Raw genomic sequence first — 22,208 nt, 5'->3', positions numbered from 1 at the left:
GCCTGCATATGATCCCTCTGAGTACAGACAGATGCATGATCCTCCCCCTGCATGTGGTCCTGCAGGAACACCGCGACTGAGTCACAGCTGCCTGGAAACCATTTCCACAAATCCAGAGTGAGTCTCCGCCAGAGAGGAGTCACATACATCTAGTGAGCAGCAGCCGAGCTTCAAACTCCGAGCAACGGAACAGCAACAGGCTCATTTTACGCACATTCCCGTCGGACCCAGCCTTTGTCCAGAGACGCTGCGTCAGTGAAACTGATATTAAAAACCAGGCTGCAGCTCATCTGAGGGATCCGGACTCGAGTCGAGGGAAAGAAGGAGGGAAAGAAGGAGGGAAAGTCGAGATTTCAGCTCGTGTGGATCAACATGTCTAAACCCAATTACTCCGGTGTGTTTCACATGGTGGAACAGGACAATATGGACGCCTACCTCGGAGCTTTAGGTAAGACTCTTATTGTTGCACAAGTGTGCATTTTAAACAATTGTGTTGCCCTTTATTTTTTTTTTTAAACAAGTTGCATATTTGTATTCCTTTGTTGATCTGTGCTCGGCTCTACTGTGATCTATGTCATTTATTTCAATGTTGTGGTTAATTTTCATTTGCAGCAGCACATATCAGAATAATGAAGTCACCACCATGTCCTCTCAGTGACCCCAGACTCCTCCACACACACACCCACACTCAGTGTCTCCCAAGCTCACGTTCTATTGATTTTCTTATGAATTCCAGATATTAATTTTGCTCTGAGGAAGATTGTGTGTCTGCTGAAGCCCACCAAAGACATCACCCACGACCCGGCCACAGGAACCATGAAGATCCGCACCATAACCACCTTCAAGAACTTCAACATGGATTTCAACATCGGGGAAGAGTTCACCGAAGATCTGCAGGCGGTGGATGGTCGAACCTGCCAGGTGTGTGTTGGTGTGTTTTTGAATATGCGTGCTGACATGTGTGGACATGTTTACAGGCCTCTTAATGCAGTGGATATAAAGTATCACTGCTTGCAATACACGTTCGCCTCTTTGTGTGTTTAATTTGGAATGTCTCAGGGAAGTCGACCCTCCCACCGCTGTGATTTCTGGGTTGTAACCACCCCCTGCTGCTCGAAGCCTGGCAATGAAAAAAACCCATTCACAGTCCTCAGATTACAAATCCCCTCATGAAACCAGTGCATGAATCAGAATCAGCATCGTCATCTTACCAAACACGAGAGAAAAGAGCAAACGGAGGCAAAAAGAACAGGAAAATAAATGGGCTTGAATTCACGGTGACCCTTTTCACGCCGCACAAAGACGCTTGTCCCCGTGTGATCGAACTTGTGAGCTACTTTACATACTAATTACACGCATTGACCAAACATCTATGTGCCTGTGCAGACTACGGTGAACTGGGATGGAAACAACCTGGTTTGTGTACAGCGAGGGGAGAAGGAAGGACGAGGCTGGACGCACTGGCTGGAGGGTGACAAGCTGCATTTGGTGAGGATGTGAAAAGAAAAAGAAAAGAGGGAGAAGGGAAATGGACAAGGAAAAAGATGCCATGATAGATATGCTAACTGAGGGGAGAACATGCAAATAAGGCAGAGTTTGGAAGTTACTCATTGCCTTATTCAGCTGCACTGCGCTGTCTTTGTGGGAAGAGGTACTTTATGAAAAGGTTTGTGGAGCAGTGGGGGGGGGGGGAGAGAAAGGAAGGCGAACACAAAAGAGGGGGAAGACTGTTGAATGCACGTCTTAATAAAGCGCTACAAGAACTTTGAATCAGGGGAGAGGTTTAGTTCTGCTCATTTTAAGGGTTTCAAGCTTATGGATGATCTGTCGGTGGTGATTAAGATTGAAAACAATCAGTATTGTTCCTCTTAAACAGCTCTTGCAGGATTTCTAATACCGCCGTTGCAGCGAGGACAAAGCGACGCGTTGTTGACGTCGAGAGAATTGGGAAAGAAATGCCAGCGAGGATCAGGGCTCTAAAATGGTGGATTTTTTTTTTAAAGGTTACACAAAGCAGGAGAAGGGAGCAGCGAGAGGCAAATGGAGAGTGAGTGAGGGGGGGGGAAGATAAGTAGATGGAGAAGGAATGGGAGACGGATTACGAGGTCAAAGGATGAGGAGGGGAGGGGAGCGGGGGGGGGGGGGGGGGGGGGGGGGGGATGGGATTGCATTTTGGATACACTCCCAGGTTTGTGCATCACTCATTTAACGCTCCCTTGATGTGCCAAACTACCCTTTACATCCCTCACCCCCTTTCCCTCCCCTCCTTCCATCTCCTTCCTCCTCCTCCCCCTCCTCCTCCTCACTGGTCATTTTCCTCTCTGCAGGAGATGAGAGTTCAAGGCGTGGTGGCCAAGCAAGTCTTCAAGAAGGCTGATTGAAGTAAATGAAGAATTTTCTTTTTAGTGGACAACCTCGATTTATTCTTAATGGAATATAGTGACGGACATGGTACAACATTTGAATAATGTTTATAGTTTTTTTTTTTTTTTTCCTTTTTAAATCAACATTAGTTTGAAGCATCACATGAGACAGAATATCTGTGAAAATCACTGATCTGTACATGGTTCTGTCCGATGGTATCAACTGAGAAGAGAGAAGTGGAACAGAAGAACTTGTGTAAACATTCCCATCGTGCTTCCTCGTATTGCACTGCATCTGTCTTCATAATGTCATAAACAAATCATACATCTGCTGGGTGTCACTGATGCCTCATTCCTCAGACTTTAAATGTCAGTAGCTTTGCTGGTGCATATCTTCAACGCTTCATATGTTTTTCATAAATACGGAAAGTCAACAGAAATTCTCACGACAATGTACTTTCAAGATAAACTGAATGTTTGGTTGCTTGAACCAGTTTTCATGTACAAACTCTCAACCTGGTAGGAACAATATAAATTAAATTAGAAATTCTTTGAAATAAAATTACGACACATATTACATTACATTACATTACAGTAAGACAACAATTCTTGTATTTTTCTCATTGTCAACAAATCCCAGGAAAACACCAACAATCGTTTGTATGAGTATGTGCCCCCAGTATGGGTGAAAGTCACAAATATGAAATTGAGGTGATAAATATACATGTGACTTTATAAACAGAGGGGTAAAAGATTGCAAGTGATATGAGATTGTAGTGAAAAAAGTAATTTGATCATTTCAAGCTGATTTTGATTTTAAAAGTCATGCTTTGATGAAACAAACCATGATTTATCATTTACCGTGTTCTAACATTTTCAACACAAATGATTTTGTTTATCATCTGAAGAAAGTGTCCTCAAGGGTGAAAGTAACAAAAATAACTGACACAAATTGAAGTAAGATAGACGTTCCCTAAAGAACATCTTTCAATTTCTGACTCCTCTGTGACACTCAGGCCCGTTTGTTCTTACAAAGGTCTAAATTAAAAACAGGCCAAAATATTTTGTTGAACTTTTTTCAGAAAAACAATCCTTTTCCATAACAGCTGAGCGCTGTTATTTTTACCAAATGTTGCTCACTCAGCAGTAAAAATAGAAATTCTCGAGGACTATTTTCTGCTGCGGTTTGATCCACTTTTAGTGAATGCATTTTCAGCAGCAAAACATGGGCTTGATTGATTAAACTACAGTGCTCTCGTCGATGTGATGAAGTAACACAGTCACCCAGTTCATCAGTGTGGCTCATTCATGTGTTTTAAATAGTTTTTTTGGACAATGGAGCTCTGTTTAAGGATGAGCCACATCAAGCTTTGACAACACATACAAACTTGTTGGCGCATTCATTGTTGGCTGTTGGTTTTGGTCTTTTCATGAAATTTGTCTAAAGTAAATTTCGTAAGACTCTAGAAGATATATATATATATATATATATATATATATATATATATATATATATATATATATATATATATATATATATATATATATATATATATATATATATATATATATATATATATATATATATATTTTTTAAATAGAGACACCACTGAGCTGGTGGTAAAAACACTTGTGAAGCTCCCATCTAAGACTAATTCACATCAGAGGAAAATACTCAAGTACAGAGCTGCACCAGTGGGCTTTACAAAGAAATATCACATTATTTGTGCTGAAATTCTCATTAAAGTCCTGAAGGGGGCAGCAAACTTTATTTTTTCTTTGGTATAAATACTTCAGGTCCCGTTTGAGGACTGTCTCTACGCTGGAGTGAGACCTTGTGGCTCCGAGTAAATGTTGGTGTAACTTTTACTTGATTATGTCCCCACACCACTCGTCCTCCTGTGGCTCTGAGTGGGTCCTGAAGAAGCTGTTGCAGTGTACAGCATTTCCATTCCTGTGGTTGGGTTCAGTGAAGGAAACTGAAACCTTGAATGGAGTTATCGGGCTGTAGCTGTCCACGCTGTCCTGCGGGCTGTCAGTGACCAGATTATCATCTGAGGGGGAGAATGAAAAAAATCTATATTTTATTGTGATCATCCTTCAAAGTAATATCAAATTCTTTGGTCTCTGTGGTTTATGGCCTTCTTAATGGGGCCAAAAGCATTCATGAGCATGGAATGTTTTTCACTCTAATATACAGAACGTTGACAATTGACAACGAGCTGCCTGTACAGCAGCAGTGCCCTTTGGCATAGATACTTATTCAAACGTATTACTTATTCAAACATCCATGTAAACAATATGATAGAGACAACTGAGACAAAAAGTAACATTGGGGAATTTTTAAGACCATATGTGGGCGATGTGCTGGACATGAGTCTTTTCCCCGTAAGTGTGCATTTTGTACGTCCATGGCTTAAAGGGTTAGTCAACCAATTTTACACAATAAAGTGTGTTTACAGGTCTTTTACATATTAAAAAGTATAAAGCCTTTTGTGGCTCTAGAGAAAGCTGAATGAGATCTGATACAATGCCCCCAGTGATGAGACTCAGTGGCATTGTGGGTAATGTAAGTACCAGGTTTTTGAAAGCAGTCTACACGTCTGACATTGCACTCCTATTACAGTGTTAGACAGATTTTGGACAGTTTTTTTCACACATTCTTCTTGCATTACCCATCAGCCACTGAGTGACAACACTGGAGGCAGTTTATCAGATTACATGCAGCTTCCTCTGGAGCCACAAAAGGCTTTATACTGCTTTTTTTCACAACTGCAGCAGCACTCCTCAAGACTTGTGAACACAATTTAGTGTGTAATTTGGTGGACTTACAATTTAAAAGTAAAGGCACTGACCATGAACCACAATGTCACTGATTTAAGTCTGGCTGGAGATGTCTCTAATCTCAATTCTGGTCAGAACCTCTAACAAAGGCATAAAATGCCACAAAACAAACAATGACAAAAAAAAACCTAAACTAAAAAAAGATATTGAATATTTATTACAGTTGGTGTGTGAGTGCATGTAGCATGTTTGGGAGATTTGTCACCTTGCTTAATAAGTGGTAAATCACATCCGTCTACAGTGCAGCTCTCTTGGCAGTAACTTTTCAGCTCTGTGGTCGGTAAAGGCAGGTCCAGTGGACTGGCGGGTGCTGCTGGAACCATCTCAACCAAGGTAACCGGAACCATGGGGCTGGCTGTCACACAGAAGATAACACAAATAAGGTCAAAAACAAAACTCTTTAATATTACTCCTAGAAGGATAACTTTATGATCCTGATCAAGAGATTGAATTACATCAAAATAAAGCAGCTTAGCAAGTTTTAACTTGGTAAGTTGTTATCTGTTATGGTACTGACTGACCTATAGGTGGCACTTGAATCTTTAAAAAAATACAGTCACTCAGATGTGAAGTGTGATCCTAATAAATATCTTGACTTATAGATAAATCGCCTTTCTAGGAAGATCTGCAAATTTCAAACGGGTCATCGTGACTCAATATCGGAGTGATACTCCTCTCCATTATCTGAGGATCAAACACTCGCGCTCCTGTAAGTGTGACAGTCTCTTGTAAGAAGTTTGTAGTTTCCTTTTTCACAGAAAGAGGCTGTGGTCGGATTTGACTCACAGCAGTTAAAGTGTATGGAGTGGAAAATTGTGTCAAACTACAATGAAAACTTGTAAATTTGCCTGTGCAGCATAAATCGATCCTCTGATGTCTCTGTGTGTTCAGTTTTTTCCAAACAGTCATCGGTTTGGCTTAATGAAGTGCTATTTATATACTTTTTTGTCAACACTGGATTCCAATGAAGTCGTTGCGAAGCCAAGTTTTCTCTGTGCCAATGTAAGTGTTTTACAACAAACACTCAAACCTACATGAAGCAGTACTGCAATACAAACCAGGCAAAGAGCCCTCATCCATTGTGTGTAAGGTGGTCAGTTTGTGGTAATTTGATTAATTGCAAATTGACTTGGTAATGTTTATCACTAATGCACACTTTCACCTGAAATGATAAGGGGCTTTGCTTTGCATCATCATCTGTCTTGTCCAGCAGCCTTGTAGAGACCTCGTTGGGTCTAACCAAATTACTACATAAATGGGACAAACAGCTTATTTAAAGCTACTAAGAGACTTTCAGTTTGTTTTACCCTTGTGGACAAGAGAGGATGTTTCATTGATCATCTGTAACCACTTACAATTCCATCAAGTGGCGGGGTACACCCTGACATATATGGATAAACAACCATTCACACCTACGGGCAATTTAGAGCAACCAAGTAACCTCACTTGCATGTCTTTGTACTGTGAAAGGCAGCTGGAGAGGACATGCAAAGAGCCGGGTCTTGAACCCAGGACCTTCTTGAGGTAACAATGCTAACCACTGCGCTGCCACACTGCCCTAAAAGAGGATGATGATGAAAGAAAGTAAGCTCTGTTTTAGTACCGTACAGTACCACCAGACTACAAAGTAGAGTATGTCCTCAGGCTGTGAGACCCCTCAACATCCGCCTCAGCACTGGCTATAAAGATAGCTATGATATACGATTTATGCAACCATAGATAGGTGGAAATCCAACCGGGTGATCGTTGATTTCTTGTTTGCTTTTCTAGGTCATGCAGAGGCATTGGTATTAAACTGTGACTGCTTCATAACCAACCAAATCCCCCAATGGGTTAATTTGGCCATCATGTTTTTCTACTTGATTTTCTAGACTTATGTTTTTCAACAAAAAGCAAGCCAAAAATCTCAACGCACACCTGTATTCAAGTCTGTGCAAAGTAGCCTCTGTAACAGGTTTAATCTAATCACCCTGTACATCTTTATTTTTGGTTCCCTGCAAAGACATCATTTAGGGTTCAGAATTTGTCTCTGGCATATGGCAACATAACAATCAACGGCAGATAAACTACAGGTTTCCACATCACACGTGTGTAAGTTGCATAATGGACCGTATCAGTTATGATGTCAAGCTTCTGCTCAGATTTAAGGCGGGCCCAGAGAAACTCGAAGCAGATGAAAGGGAAATCTTCTGTCAAAGTCTGCATACACATCATTTTGCATTGCCGAGCTCAAACATCACAGCGAAGTTACAATAGGCAAAACACATTTTTGTGTATGACAACTTGTTGTTCTGGATGAAAAAAAGTCCTGGTTTCTCTGCTTAAGCGGATTATCTGGAATACAATTGTAGTTATAAAGACTGCACAAACCATATCTTAGCGAACAAAACCAAAACTATGTTCATGGCACGCTACTACATCGAGTGGGAAAATACCGGTGTCCTTTTTAGTAATATGTATGTATGTAACCCTTTGAAGACACCTCAATGCTGATAAGGTTAGATATGAAGAACATCCAGATGTACTGTGATAAAAATGGCGACTCTTTTATCATAAACATCATCACAAACATTACCAACTAACACTGATCCAGTCTTTTCAAGCTGGCCCTTTTCACTGGAAGCAAAGATCCGACTGCTAGATTGTCAGAACCGCAAACACTTCTTCAGACGGACCTTCTCTCAATAGTTTTACTTCATGAGTAAATTCCAGTATTGGCACACGCTTCAGTGGAAATTCAGTAAATGTCAATGAAATGTGACAGAACGTCAGCCAAAACAATCAATGATGGGACTGTGCCGCATACGTAGGATCTGTTTCTCAGTATGAGTTAGCTACCTGTGAAGTGTGCGTCACACTGCACCAAATAACTGTGTCAGCCTGAATTTGTACAGGATGTGGTTTCCCCATTGAGTTTGTCATGTTTGCTGAGCTTGTTTAGTAACACAGCTCCTCATTTATCATGTCTGTGTTGTACTGACTCGTAAATATTGTTTCTCTGCAAAAAACAATGTACATTACGCTTATTTAAACTTCAAACTTAATTGAAATTCAATAGCACATAATCAGATATGAACAGAGAGCTTTTTAATGAATTCCCTGTAAAGGAAGCAGTGCGTGGGTATGTTCGAAAGAGACGAGCAGCGACCTTCAACTGTACGACTTCAAAGCAATCTGTGTCTCACAGTTGTGGCCGACAACTTGCGTAAACTGCAGTGCGTAGGCCAGCTTTTGCACTGTTTCATCGCCCCTTCAGAAAGACGTTTTTTTTTAAAGCGTGAGAGCAAAAGTGTCAAAAACAGTGATGAAACACACCTACGCATGTTACACAATGTACACACCTGGTCTGTATGACTTGCGTTTTTCCCTCCAGCAGATAAAAACGAACAGGATGATTGCGGTCAACACGAGTCCTGACCACAGGCCTGCGGGTAATATCCAGTTACAACCTGATAAACAGAGAGAGAGAGAGAGAGAGAGAGAGAGGGGGGTTTTCACAGGGACCCAAATACATTCTAATTAGGATTTCCTCCTGATTGCACAAGTAACTTCTGGTAAATTAAGTGGGAGGGAGCGATTACTAAAAATTGCTTGTGTTTCTGCCTTGATAATATTGTCAGCGAGGTGATGAATGAAATGAATGTGACTATAAATGATGACAAAAAAAGCTTTCCGCAGTTTCCTCATCAAAGACCAATATTAATTAATTTTCATTCAATTTGCATATCATTCACAATACTGACACCAGACTAGTCACACCTTATCTAACATTTATAAGAAGTATTTAAACACCTAATAGTATCTATTGTTGTCTGACGCATCCATGACTGTAGAAACAGTTCACTAATGCTTAATAACACTAAAACCTTATGATTTCAGACAAAAACAAACCCTTAGAGTGTGTTATAAAGCACCTAGTAAAGCAACATTATGTAACTTTTTAACCTTAAAAAAAAAAAAGCTTCAAAATCATGTTGAAGGTACAGTGTCTTGTAACATGGTGAATGGTGTCTCTGTCTCAGCCACTCCGCCCCCCCCCCCCCATCACTTGTTTCTGCACTACGTAACTTCAGTGAGTAGGTGGTATCACAGTGTTAAGTACATTACTTTGTATGACATTTACTTTATCGCAAAAGTTTTCAACACATAACATTCGAGGGAATTATCGATTATCTTTATCTTGCGTCACTGCACACTACCTTCCCATCAGCGCATATCACACGCGACACCAAATGACGTCAAAGATGTAACGAGACAGAAACAGACAAAGTGGGAGTCTCACATGCGAGAAAAAAAAAGGTGTGTTAGTGACCCGGCAACTCAGCCTGGCTTTTCCTATTTTGTCAATTTGTTGCTGTGCTTGGGACGATTTATCAACCCAACATGTCGCTATGTGACGTCCTGGGAATGAGACTCAACAATAAAATATCTTTCTGGTGCATTTCTGAACACCTCAGACAAATCCTACATTTCAGAGACTGTACTTTCTTACTTGAGTAAAGAAGTTGAATCAGTACTTCTACCTTTACCAGAGTGGTTTTTTACACACATGTCTACGTGCTTCTACTTTTACCGTCTCTGACGACTTTTAAATAGGTGGGGTTAAAACAAGAGTTACTGCTGTCTTCTGAGCACCTGTGGTCGGAATAACCTTTTCCTTTTGTGCTATGAAGAAGTTTTGTTTCCATGTAAAAGTCACTGGTAAATTTGACACACATGTTAGATCTGTATATTAAGCTCTGATGTGTTTCACTACTTTTTTGACTGGAGTAGAGAGAAGAGACGGTTTCAGACACTGATGTGACTAAATGAAAAAGACACAAGCAGTAAAACGTTTTTCTAAGTGCATGTTTTGATGTCCAAAATCTGACTGAGTTCGTAGACCTGTCCTAGCATACATTCTGTTGTCAGCTCTTCATCATCCTTGACACATACTAACTCTCCTGACCATTCAGAACCAGCCACTTCTTCCTGCTCTGCATCAACCCCTTTTCCCCTCACCTGACCTTTCCCGCCCACCTGCACACCTGTTTCCTTCTCTTGCAGTGTGTGCATACCAGCTCCTTTCTTCTCATTCCCTGCCAGACAGTCTATTGTGCTTTGTGCTTTCCAGCCTTTTTTCTTCCTGCCTGGCTATGCCAGCGTGATCCCCGTCCTGGCTGCTGGACTTCTGTATCCCTACCTGACCCTTTTGTTTTAGTTACATTTGCTTATTTTGATCTGCCTTCCTGGTATTTGACTAAAAGTACACCCCAACCTGCTACTGAGCCAAACCATAGTTTGGGTTCAGGTCTGTTCTTCGCTGAGCCGTCACAAGATCACGTGTCCTGGTCTGTAATCTCTTTACTTGTGATTTCCATCACACTATTGGATATTTTGCCCTTTGTGACTAGTAATGGCCTGATTGCGTTGGCTGGGGATTGTTTTAGTATTTGCTTAGACAAATGGTGCCTGGATGGATCACGGATGTTTTTTTATAGATGTATATGAATTTTTATAGAACCTCTCTTCTATTTCTGTTGGTGATCTGAGTTTAGCTGCCAAAACTTCAATAAGTCTCAATCATTCTTTATGTTTAACACTGCTCGACAAGCTGCTGGCAGGTAGTGAGTATATGTGGGTCTTATGACTAACTAGCCTCAGCTTCGGCGTAGTGGACTAGTTTTGACTGTCAAAACCAAAAAATCTCTCTGTAAAGTTCTGAAGCATAGCAGGTCCACAACAGCCTTTAACCTTCATCACATTACCTGCACGGCTCTAGAGATGGCAGTGTCGGCTGGTCCACCACTTCGGTTCAGACTAAGATATCAAAGCATCTCCTGGATGGATCTAGAACAATTTTTTTTCCCCAGAGGATGAATCCTAATCCTAATCCTTTTTCTCAATATCTTACATTGTGAAAGAAGACTCTTCCCCCTGAACCTACAATAAGTCGTGTTCTTGGCCACTCTTTGTCATCAGAATGTGACAAATCGTTGACATTTAAGCTCATGTGATGCACTTGTTAGCAACAGTTGCTTTTTCAATGCATCCAGCAGTTACAGAGAAAAATCATTAGTTTAGTCAAGTTTCAATTCAAACACTCCTCCTCTTTTGATCTTCTGCTGGAAACACGTGGCTCTTTAGCTGTTAAATGCTCCACTTCTGTATATTCACCATGTAGTTGCCAATTATTGGTGGGTTTTTTAAAGCTTTTTTCTTAAAAAAAAAAAAAGAAAAAAAGATGTGCGTCGTAGACAAGAGTGGTAAGAGTGAATCAAAACAGTCAAGTTGTGGGCTGGGCAGCTCAACAACGAGCTGAAACTCTCTATAAAGCATTGTAAAGCTGAGGGTAGCCACAGTGTCAGAAGTCAGCACTCTGCAGCTTCATCACCATGAGCAACCCCCTTCCGATTGTCATACTGTCATTTGATTTACTGGCATATAAATGTCTGCAATCTCAGTCCCAATCACATCATCACTCCTACCTCTTGTCAGAGACTAATACTGATGCAACTAGTGTCTTGCATTACCCTCGTTCTTTGGAATGGTTTCCCATCTGTACTCTACTTCCTCTCTCAATAACTTGGTCATATGACATATTGGAACTGAAGGTCAACAGGAACTCTCTGCGTCACTAAAACATCTGCTACATTGCATTGCAGGATTTTAAGATCTGAAAAACGGATACACATTTGAAACAACAGCCTAGAAGTAAAAATGGAGACCTACCTATGAGGTCGCCACAGATGGCATCAGTTGTGGAGGTTCCTGGAGTTTTCTCCACCCTACCGATGTTCTCACATCTGGAAACAGCATACAGAGACAAACAAATACATATTCAGGTTTTTGTTTATTTGGACATATGTCTGACTAAAACTGCATCAAATTTTCAGACGTGCTCGAGAAACAGTTACACCATTCCTACACTGTGGATGACATTTAGTCACAGTAGGTGTGATGTGGGTTGTTTTGGGTTTGTAGACTGAGGATGTGGACCAAAAAAAACTTCTGCAGTGAGTCGTTGGATGACTAATGAATGATTCAGTCTCATTTAGTCACATTACATACATCGACATCCTGCTTGCACAATAATAACAGTCATAAAAGTATTAGCAGAGACGCAGTCTGACCTGGTATGCTGTTTACAGACTGAAAATGAATCTGTTACGTTGCTGTAGGTCCCTCCTTCACACGGAGCACAGATTGTGTTATTCATGCCAGCGGCTGCAAGAAGGAGTTAGATGTTTGTACTGTGTTTTGGAAAAATGCGAATGAAGTACATGATGATTAATTTTGCATTTTACAATGTAAGCCTACCTCGAACCTTGACCCCTTCACCCTCAGGACACTGCCTTGCTTGCTGGCAGTGTTCACAGTCAGGATAAAGACAGTAATAACCATCCACACACTCGCATACTGCATCCTCGTCTTTCTTACACTCCTTTACATACTTCTGGTAGTTACCTGAAAGAGACAAAGAGTGATTCCGGTAAGAGGTGTCCATTGATGTGAATTCCTACAGAGTTCACATCAATATTGTGTGTACAACTTTTTTTGTGAGAATCAGTTTGAGTTTCAGAACTTGCAGGTGAAGACATTTTTGGACAGGCCTTTAAAACGCTGTTTAAGAGTTAAACTTGATTAAAAATTGAGGTTTAGGTAACGGTTGGGATTAGGCATTTTATTGTGATGGTTAATTAACCAATTTCAGGGACACATTTCATGTTCAAGACCAGTTGACGAAAGTTATGTCCCAAACTGGATAATGGCTGATTTTTGGGTTACAGTTAGGGTCAAGTCAAGGTTAGGGTTAGGGATAGAGCAAGTGTTAGTCAAGTAGCTTTAACATTAGGTTTAGTCTCCAGGAAGTGAATACAAGTCTACGATTTCCCAAAAAGTGACCCAAGTAAGACATGCAGCTGTGTTGTTTTTAGTCAGAAGAGACAAAACAACCACACAAACAACTACAAGGAGACACAAAACAACTTCAGAGGAGAAAATGATATTATAACTGAATTAATCCAACCTGTTAAGTCCTCTGGCACAGATAACTTTAGGACACATAAATAAAACTGAGTGGACATGAGAGTAAATTACAAATTTAAAGATTTAACAAACTGTTTTCTTCTTTCATTTCGACACTATAAAATGGAGTATAAATCCTTCCGCTGCCTTAGGAATGTGACTTAAAAGAACTAAACTTGAACTAGAATGGCTCCTAGTGGAGCGCATACCTCCGCCAAGGCCCGACAGTCGATTTGGATTCAATCAAGCCTGATCCAATATCAAACTCGATAGCCTTGGATCAATCTAAACTTTAAACCACCCATAACTGATGAATCACAATTTAAGCTCACCAGATCTCATATCCACATCAAATTGTACTCACTCATAGATATCAGCCACTCGTGCCACTCTGAGACAATACCCCCATCACATGTCTTTGACTCACATTAGTTACTCTAGATTTAAACAATAATGTGTGTTTTTCATAATAGTAAATGTGAAAAAACAAAGACCTAGCCAGCCAGCCAGCTATTTTTGTTTGCACTGCGTACAATCCGCAACTCCCCCGCGGTGTGCTAATCTAGGATTTACAGAGACCCCATCCCGCCACATGAAGAGGAATTTCTTAGGGCACCACTGGTTCACTGAACTTCAGTGCAAATTTAACAGGCTCGAAATATTGAGCTACTCTAGACCACAATTAGTTTTGCTTTCCAGATACATTCTCAGTTTGAAAAGTCAGTTTTTCACAAAGGTACATTTGAGGGAAATTACCTCTAAGACTATTAAAATCATCTTATTTCACTTTTACAGCATATTTTCATGTACAGGCTTGTTACAGCTCTCCACTGGAAACTACATTAAGTATAATGAGTTTTATATTCAAATAAAAACTCCAGCTTATATTGGGCTTCACTATACGTATTTTCCCAAACCTTATCTTAGAATACTTGGTATCTGTCAAAACTGAAAATTGTGCTACACATCTTACCCTGACTTATCCTACAGGCAGGTTAGTGAGGTGGAAACACTGTGTATTAACCATCATTAGTACATGGTAAACTATATATGATCTTATAAACGACATCCAGATTATGCTTATCAATGAACTACACAGTATTTATTAACTCCAGCACAAGTATTACAAACATTATTTGCAACTTTATGATACAGAATTTCTTACATGGTGTATCAACCATTTCACCAGTTGTGAACAGTGTAATAACTATCAGCTAAGATTTAATTTAACTGTAACCACCATTTATTACTGATGGTTATCAGTAAGGGGTTAATGCATTAAAAATGAAACGTGGAAGATGTTGATTTGTGATGCCGTTCACATGAAGAAACCATTGCGAAACATACATCTATAGTCTATTAAAAGGCGATGGGGGTCTGAAGAGGAAGGAAACTGTTTTTGTTTGCAGTACAGGAAAGCGTGTGCGTCCGTGCATATACAGTAGAGACTTACTGGGACTGCACAACTTGCAGGCCTGACAAGTTTTCAAATGGTTTATCGTGGCTGTGTATTGCCTATCTTCACATTCGGCACACTCAGTCGCCTTCGATCCATCACATTCAGCTTTCATGTATGTCCCTGATGATGAGAGTTGAGAAAACAGAGATATACGGACGAATCAGATGTCATGCAAATACAGTTTGAGACGAACACTGAAAAGCTGAGTGTTTACACAGAACAGATACACAGTACAAAGTGTGCCGTGGTTTGCACAGTCCTATGAAGAAGTTTGTTATACAAGGAGAAAAGAAACATAAGTAATGAAAGCTCCAAGTTTTTGACTGACCTGCCTTGCAACGATTGCAGCATTGCCGATTTTTGCCTGTGAACTCCAGATTTGAGCAACTGTTCACACCCATTTGTAGCCCATTCGATTACAGTCCTCCACCTGTGTGTAAAATATCTTCAACGACCGTCTTCCTGTACACTCTTCTCCCTAACTTACTCCTAACCTTTGAAACAGCAGCCGTTTAATTTATCTGAACTGACTAGGCATTAATCAAGGTGCAGTATCTTCCTCTTTTTCGGACGTTCACTCATTCACTACTCATCCGTCTCCTCTCTCTCTCTCTCTTTCCGCCGTCTAAGCTGTCTGTGACTGGATGTATGTTTCTCCCCTCACTCAGCCTTACCTACTTGTCATGTCTTTTCTAACCCTACACGGTGGAAAACCCCAGTGACCCTTATCTGCTGTTTTCCCCTCAGTCTCTCTCTCTCTCTCTCTCTCTCTCTCTCTCTGTCTCTCCTCATTTCCTTCCTGTGCTAGCCCTCTCACTGCGAGGTAAGCAGTGCGTGTGTTTCCGTAGAGCTACAGGACCAAAGGCTGACTTTGGCACTCTTTAACTACGCAAAGCAGCGCAGCACAATGAAACATTTCCTCTCTCCTCTACACCCTTTCCTTTCACTCCATCTCCATTGTTCCCACTGAACCTTTGTCCCACTACTGCAGGGGTGTTGTTGAGTTAAAACTGCACAGAGATGATGTAGTAACAGTCAATCTGAAAGGTTTTTTTGGCCAAGTCTGTCTTCCTGCCATCCAACTTACCCACAGCCACTCCTTTGTTACTGCAAACGCACTAAAACATAATCTACAAATAGATTTAAAAAATGCCTACGTTCGCAAAATATGTGTGAGAGAGGAAGGGGGACAGCGAGGAAGGGCGAGGGATAGAGACTCAATTATTGTGAAAAGGGGAAGGAGAGATTTTATTTGGGGAGAGATTTGATCGGATCACGATGTTGCGATTAAGGTGGGTTTGGACTTTTGCATTTAAGTTCTCTTAAACAGATAATTTCTACTCTGAAAGATTAAAGTTGATAATGGATTTGGTCATAGCGTTGTGTTTCTGTGATGGTCTTTCTTAACTTTGTGGTACATTTTCCCCACTTCTGTCCTTTACAATATTCACTCCCTTCCTATCCTTCCCTCAGTCTCCTGCTTCTGCTCGTACACTTGACGGCCTCCTCCACGCTGCTCGGATGGGTGGAGTCTCCAGGGTATCCCAGCGGATACCTGCCCCATGCCAGTCTAAACTGGAGCAGGTGTGCCCCCAAAGGTCACACCATCTCCATCAGGCTCATCCACCTGGACCTCGAGGACAGCCAAGACTGTGAAAACGATGCCGTGAAGGTCAGGGGACAAGATTTAAACGCTTCTAGTTTAAGAAGTCACTTCTACTAATTGATGCCAGTGCTGTTATGGTGTCCTGTTTTCATCTTTTCCAGGTCTTTTCAAATGGAGACCTTATTTCTGTTCTGTGTGGCAAAAGGGAATTTGAGGAGCTTCAGTCCACTGTAAATCCCTTGCTCCTCTCTGCTCCGGGTGGGTGCCTCTCCCTCTCATTCCACTCCGACTACTCAAACACCAAGAGGCACACTGGCTTTAGGGGCTTTTATACTGATCAAGGTGAGAAATAGTTTGCGTGAGTCCCACCAAACTCCATTGTACATGTGTCCAATTGTTTTTTTTTTCACAATTCCTCAGGAGAGCCCAGTTTGTACGTGGATGTGTTTCACCATTGTGGAAACTTTTGTAATCATGATGTTGGAAAGGTAATATTTTTAGACAACAATTCACAATGGTTTATATTTGTTACAGCGTACTTGGAAACAGTTTGACATGTTTTTCATGTCAAAAAATGAAAAAAGCAGAGACAATTTACGTGTAAAGTATGAGACTTTCAGTTTCGGCTGAAAGACGCTGACAGGACTGCAGTGACTAATGTCTCACTGAAATCTAAATTCATCCTAACAGTATCGGCTGACACAATCTTTTCTGAAAGAAAAGAAAATGAGTGTTTAACAAATAATAAATCCTTCATGTGTACAATAGCTTATGATTCAGTGTGTGACTATGGTTAAGATTCTGCAAGAAATTTATCAAGAAAATTATTTTTACTGCTCAAGCGTCTAATGAAACAGTCACACCTTAAAGACTTAAGACTGACAGATCAAAAGTACAGCGATGATCAGGTAACCCATTAACGTCAACAAACAGCATGTTTTCCGATGATTCTTGTGCAGCAAGCTTTTCTACATCTGATCTTTCATCAATTTATCTCCCTCAGACTTTGACGAATGTCAGGATGACCCTGATAACAGATGCACACAGTTCTGTCACAACTTCATCGGAGGGTACTACTGCTCCTGTCGCCATGGTTACCACCTGGACACGGACAAACACACTTGCACTGGTACAAAAAATTTGTGTTATTATAAACGGTGCACAAATAAATGAGACAAATAAAGGAGGAAGGAACCAAACCGAAACATGAAGTGAAAACTGGGGAAAACAGAGGAAGCAGAAGCGAGCAAGCGACAGGGAGGAATAAGGAAGGGAAAGAGGGAAATTAGATGAGAAGATGCTTGATTTTGAAATAATTATGTTGATTGAGATCATGATGGTGATGAGAATGAACTCTTTGCTTCAACACAGTGAGTTGTGCTGAGGATCTGTCAGGGCTGAAAACAGGTGACTTATCCAGCCCCTCCTGGCCAGCTCCATATGCAGAGAACGCCAACTGTCAGTACACCCTGTCTGTGGAGGATCACCTGCAGCTGGAGCTGCACTTCTCTGAACATTTTGATGTGGAGCAAAGACCTGATGGTCAATGCATAGACGCACTGAGGGTAGGTGTTGATCAGAATATTCACACAGGAGTATGGTCTAGACCTGCTCGATTTGGAAAGTGTCATGACATGACTTTTATTGTGCATTGGTGCTATACAAATAAAGATTTATTGATTGATTGACATCCTGGAGATGTGTCTCTCTAAAAGGTATAATTTTACATAACAGAGAACAACGAGGAAGTTCAGACTTAAGTGTTGAAACTGTCGATTTGAAAACTAGTAAACAGCTTATTTTGGCCAAAGTCTATCCGTGTCATATATATAATTTTTTTTTCCTTTCTTACATCTCCTCTAGAAATATTCCCCCATTTGAAGTGTTCCTTTTTTTTAAAGGGTCAGTTGTTCTTGTTGTTGTGACTTACAGAGCAACACATCGAATAAGTTGCTACTTTGACGACCTGAGAATGAGACTCAACAGTCACCTTTCTTTCTCCAGAATTGATGCCAATCCACAAAAAATATGCTTTATTTTATCAATGGTGTAAACAGTGATCTTAATTGATTACAAATACAGAATACAAAATACTTTGCATAACTGTTCACGTCCTCCACGTCAGTGTTTAACACATTGCGTCCATGTGGATTGATCTCCATCAGCACATCTGGACACTGCAGTTCTTCTCTATTCCTAGACTCTGACTGCTGTTTAAAAGCCTTATCTGTATAAGATTTCAGTTCATCGTCTCACTGGAAAACACCTCTTCTCACACAATGTAGATTTCTTGCAAAGTGCATTGTGGATGCAAGTGGATTTTATTTCACCCTCTATCCAGCTGCCACCATCATGCTTCACGGTGGGGATGATACGTTTACAGCGATGTGCAGTTAACATGGTGTTTAGTCTGATGGCCAAAAAGTTCCATCTTGGTCTCATTCTTTACAGCATTCTGATGTAGCTGTTCTAATTCTCAAGGTGTGTGAGGGCTGAGTCTATCTCTGATGTGCTGGAGAGCCAGTTTGTCAAAACACTTTATCAGAATGGGGAATGCCCAATGGCATGCTTTTACCCACAATCTACATCCAGTGAGTTGGACCAGCGCAATACCGACTCACCAAATTTGGACTACCTTAAAACCAAACTGAAAATGTGTCCCCATTTAGCTTATCATGAAACCAATGATGCACCAGTTTCAATTTATGGTGTCTGTCCAAGATAAGGGAGGAAATACTTTGCAAACATGCATCTTGTGTTGTTTGCAGATTGAGACTCCCTCTGGAACTCAGGGGCCGTTCTGCGGCCACACGCCTCCCCCCTCTCCCTTCCTCACTCACTCACATCATGTCCGTATCCACTTCCGCTCTGATGGCTTTGGCACGAACAAAGGCTTCGCTCTCCACTTCAAGACACAAGGTACTGCAGCCTCCTCACCTGTGACATGACGGGAAAAGAATGTTTGGTGAAAATTGATGACAATTTATTGTTCTTTTGCTTGGTTAACTGCAGACAAGAAGTGTCCTACAGCAGTAACCCCGCACTCCACTGCGACGCCTCAGCAAGCGGAATATCTTCAGGGTCAAACAGTCACAGTCACCTGTGACACTGGCTATGTTGTTAATACTGTGAGTGTGCAGAGAGACAAACTCTTTCATATCTTTATGTTAGATGAATTCGAGAAAGCATCAAGCTAATTAATTTTTCCTTTTGCAAAACAGGAAGGCACCCAGACAATGTCATCAGAGTATGAGACGACATGCCAGGCTACAGGAATATGGACTCCCAATTACATCTGTGAACGTGAGGGCCACTGCCTTTTTGTCCCCCCAGTAAATGTCCTATTTTTCTACACTGTCTTCTCTAATATTTGGTCTTTTTTCCCCCACATATTCTCACATGTAGCTGTGGATTGCGGTAATCCTGACATTCCAAAAGATGGCATCCTCCATTTGGTGGGCTCGGAAAATCCCAACACTAAGTACAATGCTGAGATCCATGTGAACTGCAGTTCAAACTACTACAAACTGGAAGGAGATGGTGATTATAGGAAGCTTGTCTGCAGCCCTTTTCTGATTCTGTGGCTCAAATAACTTTGATTTATAATTTATACACTTTCTTCAATCTTTCAGACACTTTCACTTGCAATGCCGATGGTGAATGGGAATCAGGGGATGGCAGAACGGAGATGTCAAAGTGCACTGAAGGTACAACTTTAAATTTACACTTTCTCATATTTGCCGTACATTCTTTAGAGATGCTTCCTTTTTAATATTGTATCTGTAATGATTCTTTGTTTATTTCAGTTTGCGGGGAGCCTAACAAACACCGTTTGAGTACAGGCAGAATTTTGGGAGGTCAGAATGCAAACCTGGGAGAAATACCATGGCATCTTTTGATAAAAGAGCCAAAAAGAGGAGGAGCATCACTGATCAATGACCGCTGGGCTGTTACGGCAGCTCATGTTGTGGAAAATGTACCGCAAACCTCTATACGCCTGTATGGTGGACTGGTACATGACCGTTTAACAAATGATAGATCGTCTGGCGTAGTCGTCATGAACAGTGAGAGGATCATAATTCATCCCAACTACATCCAGGGCGTTGCAGACCAAACAAATTTTGACAATGACATCGCTCTAATCAGATTTGCTTCCAGGGTGACTTTAGGCCCAAATCTTCTTCCCATTTGTCTGCCAGAGGCAAGCAGGGGCTTTGTGGAAAATGAGCAAGGCACAGTGTCAGGCTTTGGGTTTACAGTAGAAGGGAATAAATTTGTCACGTCTACCGAGCTAAAATACGCACATATTGAGGTATACCCCCTTACAGAGTGTCAGAACACACCTACCACATCTACCAACAAACGCATGCGCTTCACCAATAACATGTTCTGTGCTGGAGCAGAGGGAAAGGACAGCTGCAGGAAAGACAGCGGAGGTCCGTTTGTTTCGCCAATGTTGGCTGAAGGCAATGAGCCTTATTATCTGACCGGCCTTGTGTCCTGGGGAGCCCCCTGTCGACTGAGACAGTACAAGGGCTACTACACTAAGGTGGAGAATTATGTAGATTGGATTAAAGAGAAAATAGAAGAAACCGAAAGATCTTTAAGAGGGTAAAGATGAGGGAGAAATCACTTTGCAACTAACCATTACGATGTAATACATGCCAAGATGGATTCTAAAATGTACATGAAAATAAAGACTATATCCTTGTAATCAAATGTTCCAACATTAACAACACTGATCACTGACTTTAAAATTCATTTTATGACTTTGCTGTTCATAAAGTGAATTACTATTTACTATTCACTTTACTGTATTAAAGGAATTTGCAAATCAACTGCTGAGAATGTGCATTTTAACAATTTAGCAATAAAGTGTTTTCTTCATACACTAGAATGCTTCATTGTTCACTACCACATTGTAATATCTGTAATGTTGTAAAACCTTGTATGGAAACATAGTGATATGGTTGGAAATAGTATGTCAAATTTGACTTGGCACTTTTTCCAATATTGATAAATATTACTGTATAGAAAAAACACAAATGAAATAAGCAAAATGATTTTCAATGCAGCGTGTTTCTCTGATAATGCATTTTATTTCTATCATAAACTGCTGAAACAGTTGTTCTTAATTTATATGACATGTGGGCTAAAGACACATGGGTCTGTTTACACCAGCAGCCTGCAAAAGCTATACACTTGTGATTATTTCTTTTAAACCACTGCACATGCCCACTTTTTTAAATACAGTTTTTTTCATTATGCTCAAACAAAATCGTACTCTTTCTCTTTAAAAAATATGGTTCTGGTGTCACTTCCCGTATGTTAGGCTTCCGCATGTGGAGAACAGGCGATGCTCTACTACCGCTCAGTGGTGTCAGGGATGTATTAAAATCTATCTGAGCTTCAGTTAAGCTCTTTATCTTTTTTGTACTGCTATATGTACCTCAATATCTTTATGTTCTGCACTCTGCTCATTTCAGGATTTATTTTTATGTATGTATTAATGTATGCTTTTCTTATATCACCGTCAGGAGGTACGACTATGATTTTCAACAACAGAGGGTTGGTCAGACATGGTCTCAATTTGATGTTGCTTCGTAGAAAAAGACAATAATGGGGTCAAATTCATCCTCTGCTGTGCCAAGCAGCAGTCACCTGCCTCAGTCAGCTGCTTCATACACTGTTAGGGCACCGAATGTTTCACCAACATGTCTGAGAGAGGCAGTTGTTTCTGTCACAAAGGATACTGAGAAAGTCTAACAGCCCCCTCTGGTGGCAGAATTCAATCATCAGGAAAAGGCTTCAGAGCCCAATCAGACCAGTTTATATATATATATATATTTTTTTTGTTATTGTTTTTCTGAGTAGATAAGATTAGATTAAATTGCAGTTTACCAAAGGTGTCCTGTTCACAAGATTTTCA

General features: G+C 40.8%; 3 protein-coding genes across 4 annotated transcripts; 2 read left to right on the top strand and 1 right to left on the bottom strand.

The window, feature by feature from the left end:
• Positions 1-2,694, top strand: rbp5 (retinol binding protein 1a, cellular). Its single transcript, XM_030393592.1, has 4 exons — positions 1-448; positions 737-921; positions 1,387-1,488; positions 2,328-2,694. The coding sequence occupies exons 1-4, from the start codon at positions 373-375 to the stop codon at positions 2,379-2,381; spliced, it is 417 nt and encodes a 138-aa protein (XP_030249452.1). The 5' UTR covers positions 1-372; the 3' UTR covers positions 2,382-2,694.
• A 1,258-nt stretch (positions 2,695-3,952) lies between these two features.
• Positions 3,953-19,217, bottom strand: LOC115567223 (tumor necrosis factor receptor superfamily member 5). Of its 2 annotated transcripts, none has more exons than XM_030393588.1 (8): positions 19,124-19,217; positions 14,668-14,793; positions 12,507-12,653; positions 12,320-12,413; positions 11,919-11,992; positions 8,549-8,656; positions 5,413-5,562; positions 3,953-4,417 (listed from the first exon to the last, which is right to left on the bottom strand). In XM_030393588.1, exons 2-8 carry the CDS (start codon positions 14,783-14,785, stop codon positions 4,230-4,232), a joined length of 879 nt encoding a protein of 292 aa, XP_030249448.1. In that variant the 5' UTR covers positions 14,786-14,793; positions 19,124-19,217; the 3' UTR covers positions 3,953-4,229. The 2 variants fall into 2 exon arrangements, with proteins under 2 accessions (XP_030249448.1, XP_030249447.1); XM_030393587.1 differs by lacking the exon at positions 19,124-19,217 and adding an exon at positions 15,002-15,641.
• c1s.2 (complement component 1, s subcomponent .2) lies at positions 15,827-21,171 on the top strand. Its single transcript, XM_030393585.1, has 11 exons — positions 15,827-15,965; positions 16,147-16,345; positions 16,441-16,621; positions 17,283-17,408; positions 17,651-17,844; positions 19,048-19,198; positions 19,292-19,407; positions 19,501-19,582; positions 19,685-19,819; positions 19,912-19,986; positions 20,086-21,171. The coding sequence occupies exons 1-11, from the start codon at positions 15,952-15,954 to the stop codon at positions 20,892-20,894; spliced, it is 2,082 nt and encodes a 693-aa protein (XP_030249445.1). The 5' UTR covers positions 15,827-15,951; the 3' UTR covers positions 20,895-21,171.
• The last annotated feature ends 1,037 nt before the right edge of the window (positions 21,172-22,208 follow it).

Source organism: Sparus aurata, chromosome 17, assembly GCF_900880675.1.
Source record: "Sparus aurata chromosome 17, fSpaAur1.1, whole genome shotgun sequence".
Lineage (NCBI taxonomy): Eukaryota > Metazoa > Chordata > Actinopteri > Spariformes > Sparidae > Sparus > Sparus aurata.
Note: the sequence above shows the minus strand (reverse complement) of the source record. Positions and strands in the feature narration are given on the sequence as shown.

What these genes read in the sequence shown, in the direction of transcription:
- rbp5 (XM_030393592.1), top strand. Translation starts at nt 373, where the DNA reads ATGTCTAAACCCAATTACTCCGGTGTGTTTCACATGGTGGAACAGGAC. An exon ending in CGCCTACCTCGGAGCTTTAG is followed by an intron (nt 449 to 736) that starts GTAAGACTCTTA and finishes TATGAATTCCAG; the next exon opens with ATATTAATTTTGCTCTGAGG. An exon ending in AGGGTGACAAGCTGCATTTG is followed by an intron (nt 1,489 to 2,327) that starts GTGAGGATGTGA and finishes TCCTCTCTGCAG; the next exon opens with GAGATGAGAGTTCAAGGCGT.
- LOC115567223 (XM_030393587.1), bottom strand. Translation starts at nt 15,074, where the DNA reads ATGGGTGTGAACAGTTGCTCAAATCTGGAGTTCACAGGCAAAAATCGG. An exon ending in CATCTGTGGCGACCTCATAG is followed by an intron (nt 8,657 to 11,918) that starts GTAGGTCTCCAT and finishes TCTGTTTATCAG; the next exon opens with GTTGTAACTGGATATTACCC. An exon ending in TTTACCACTTATTAAGCAAG is followed by an intron (nt 4,418 to 5,412) that starts GTGACAAATCTC and finishes TCTCCCCCTCAG; the next exon opens with ATGATAATCTGGTCACTGAC.
- c1s.2 (XM_030393585.1), top strand. An exon ending in GGACAAACACACTTGCACTG is followed by an intron (nt 17,409 to 17,650) that starts GTACAAAAAATT and finishes GCTTCAACACAG; the next exon opens with TGAGTTGTGCTGAGGATCTG. An exon ending in TCCCAATTACATCTGTGAAC is followed by an intron (nt 19,583 to 19,684) that starts GTGAGGGCCACT and finishes TCTCACATGTAG; the next exon opens with CTGTGGATTGCGGTAATCCT.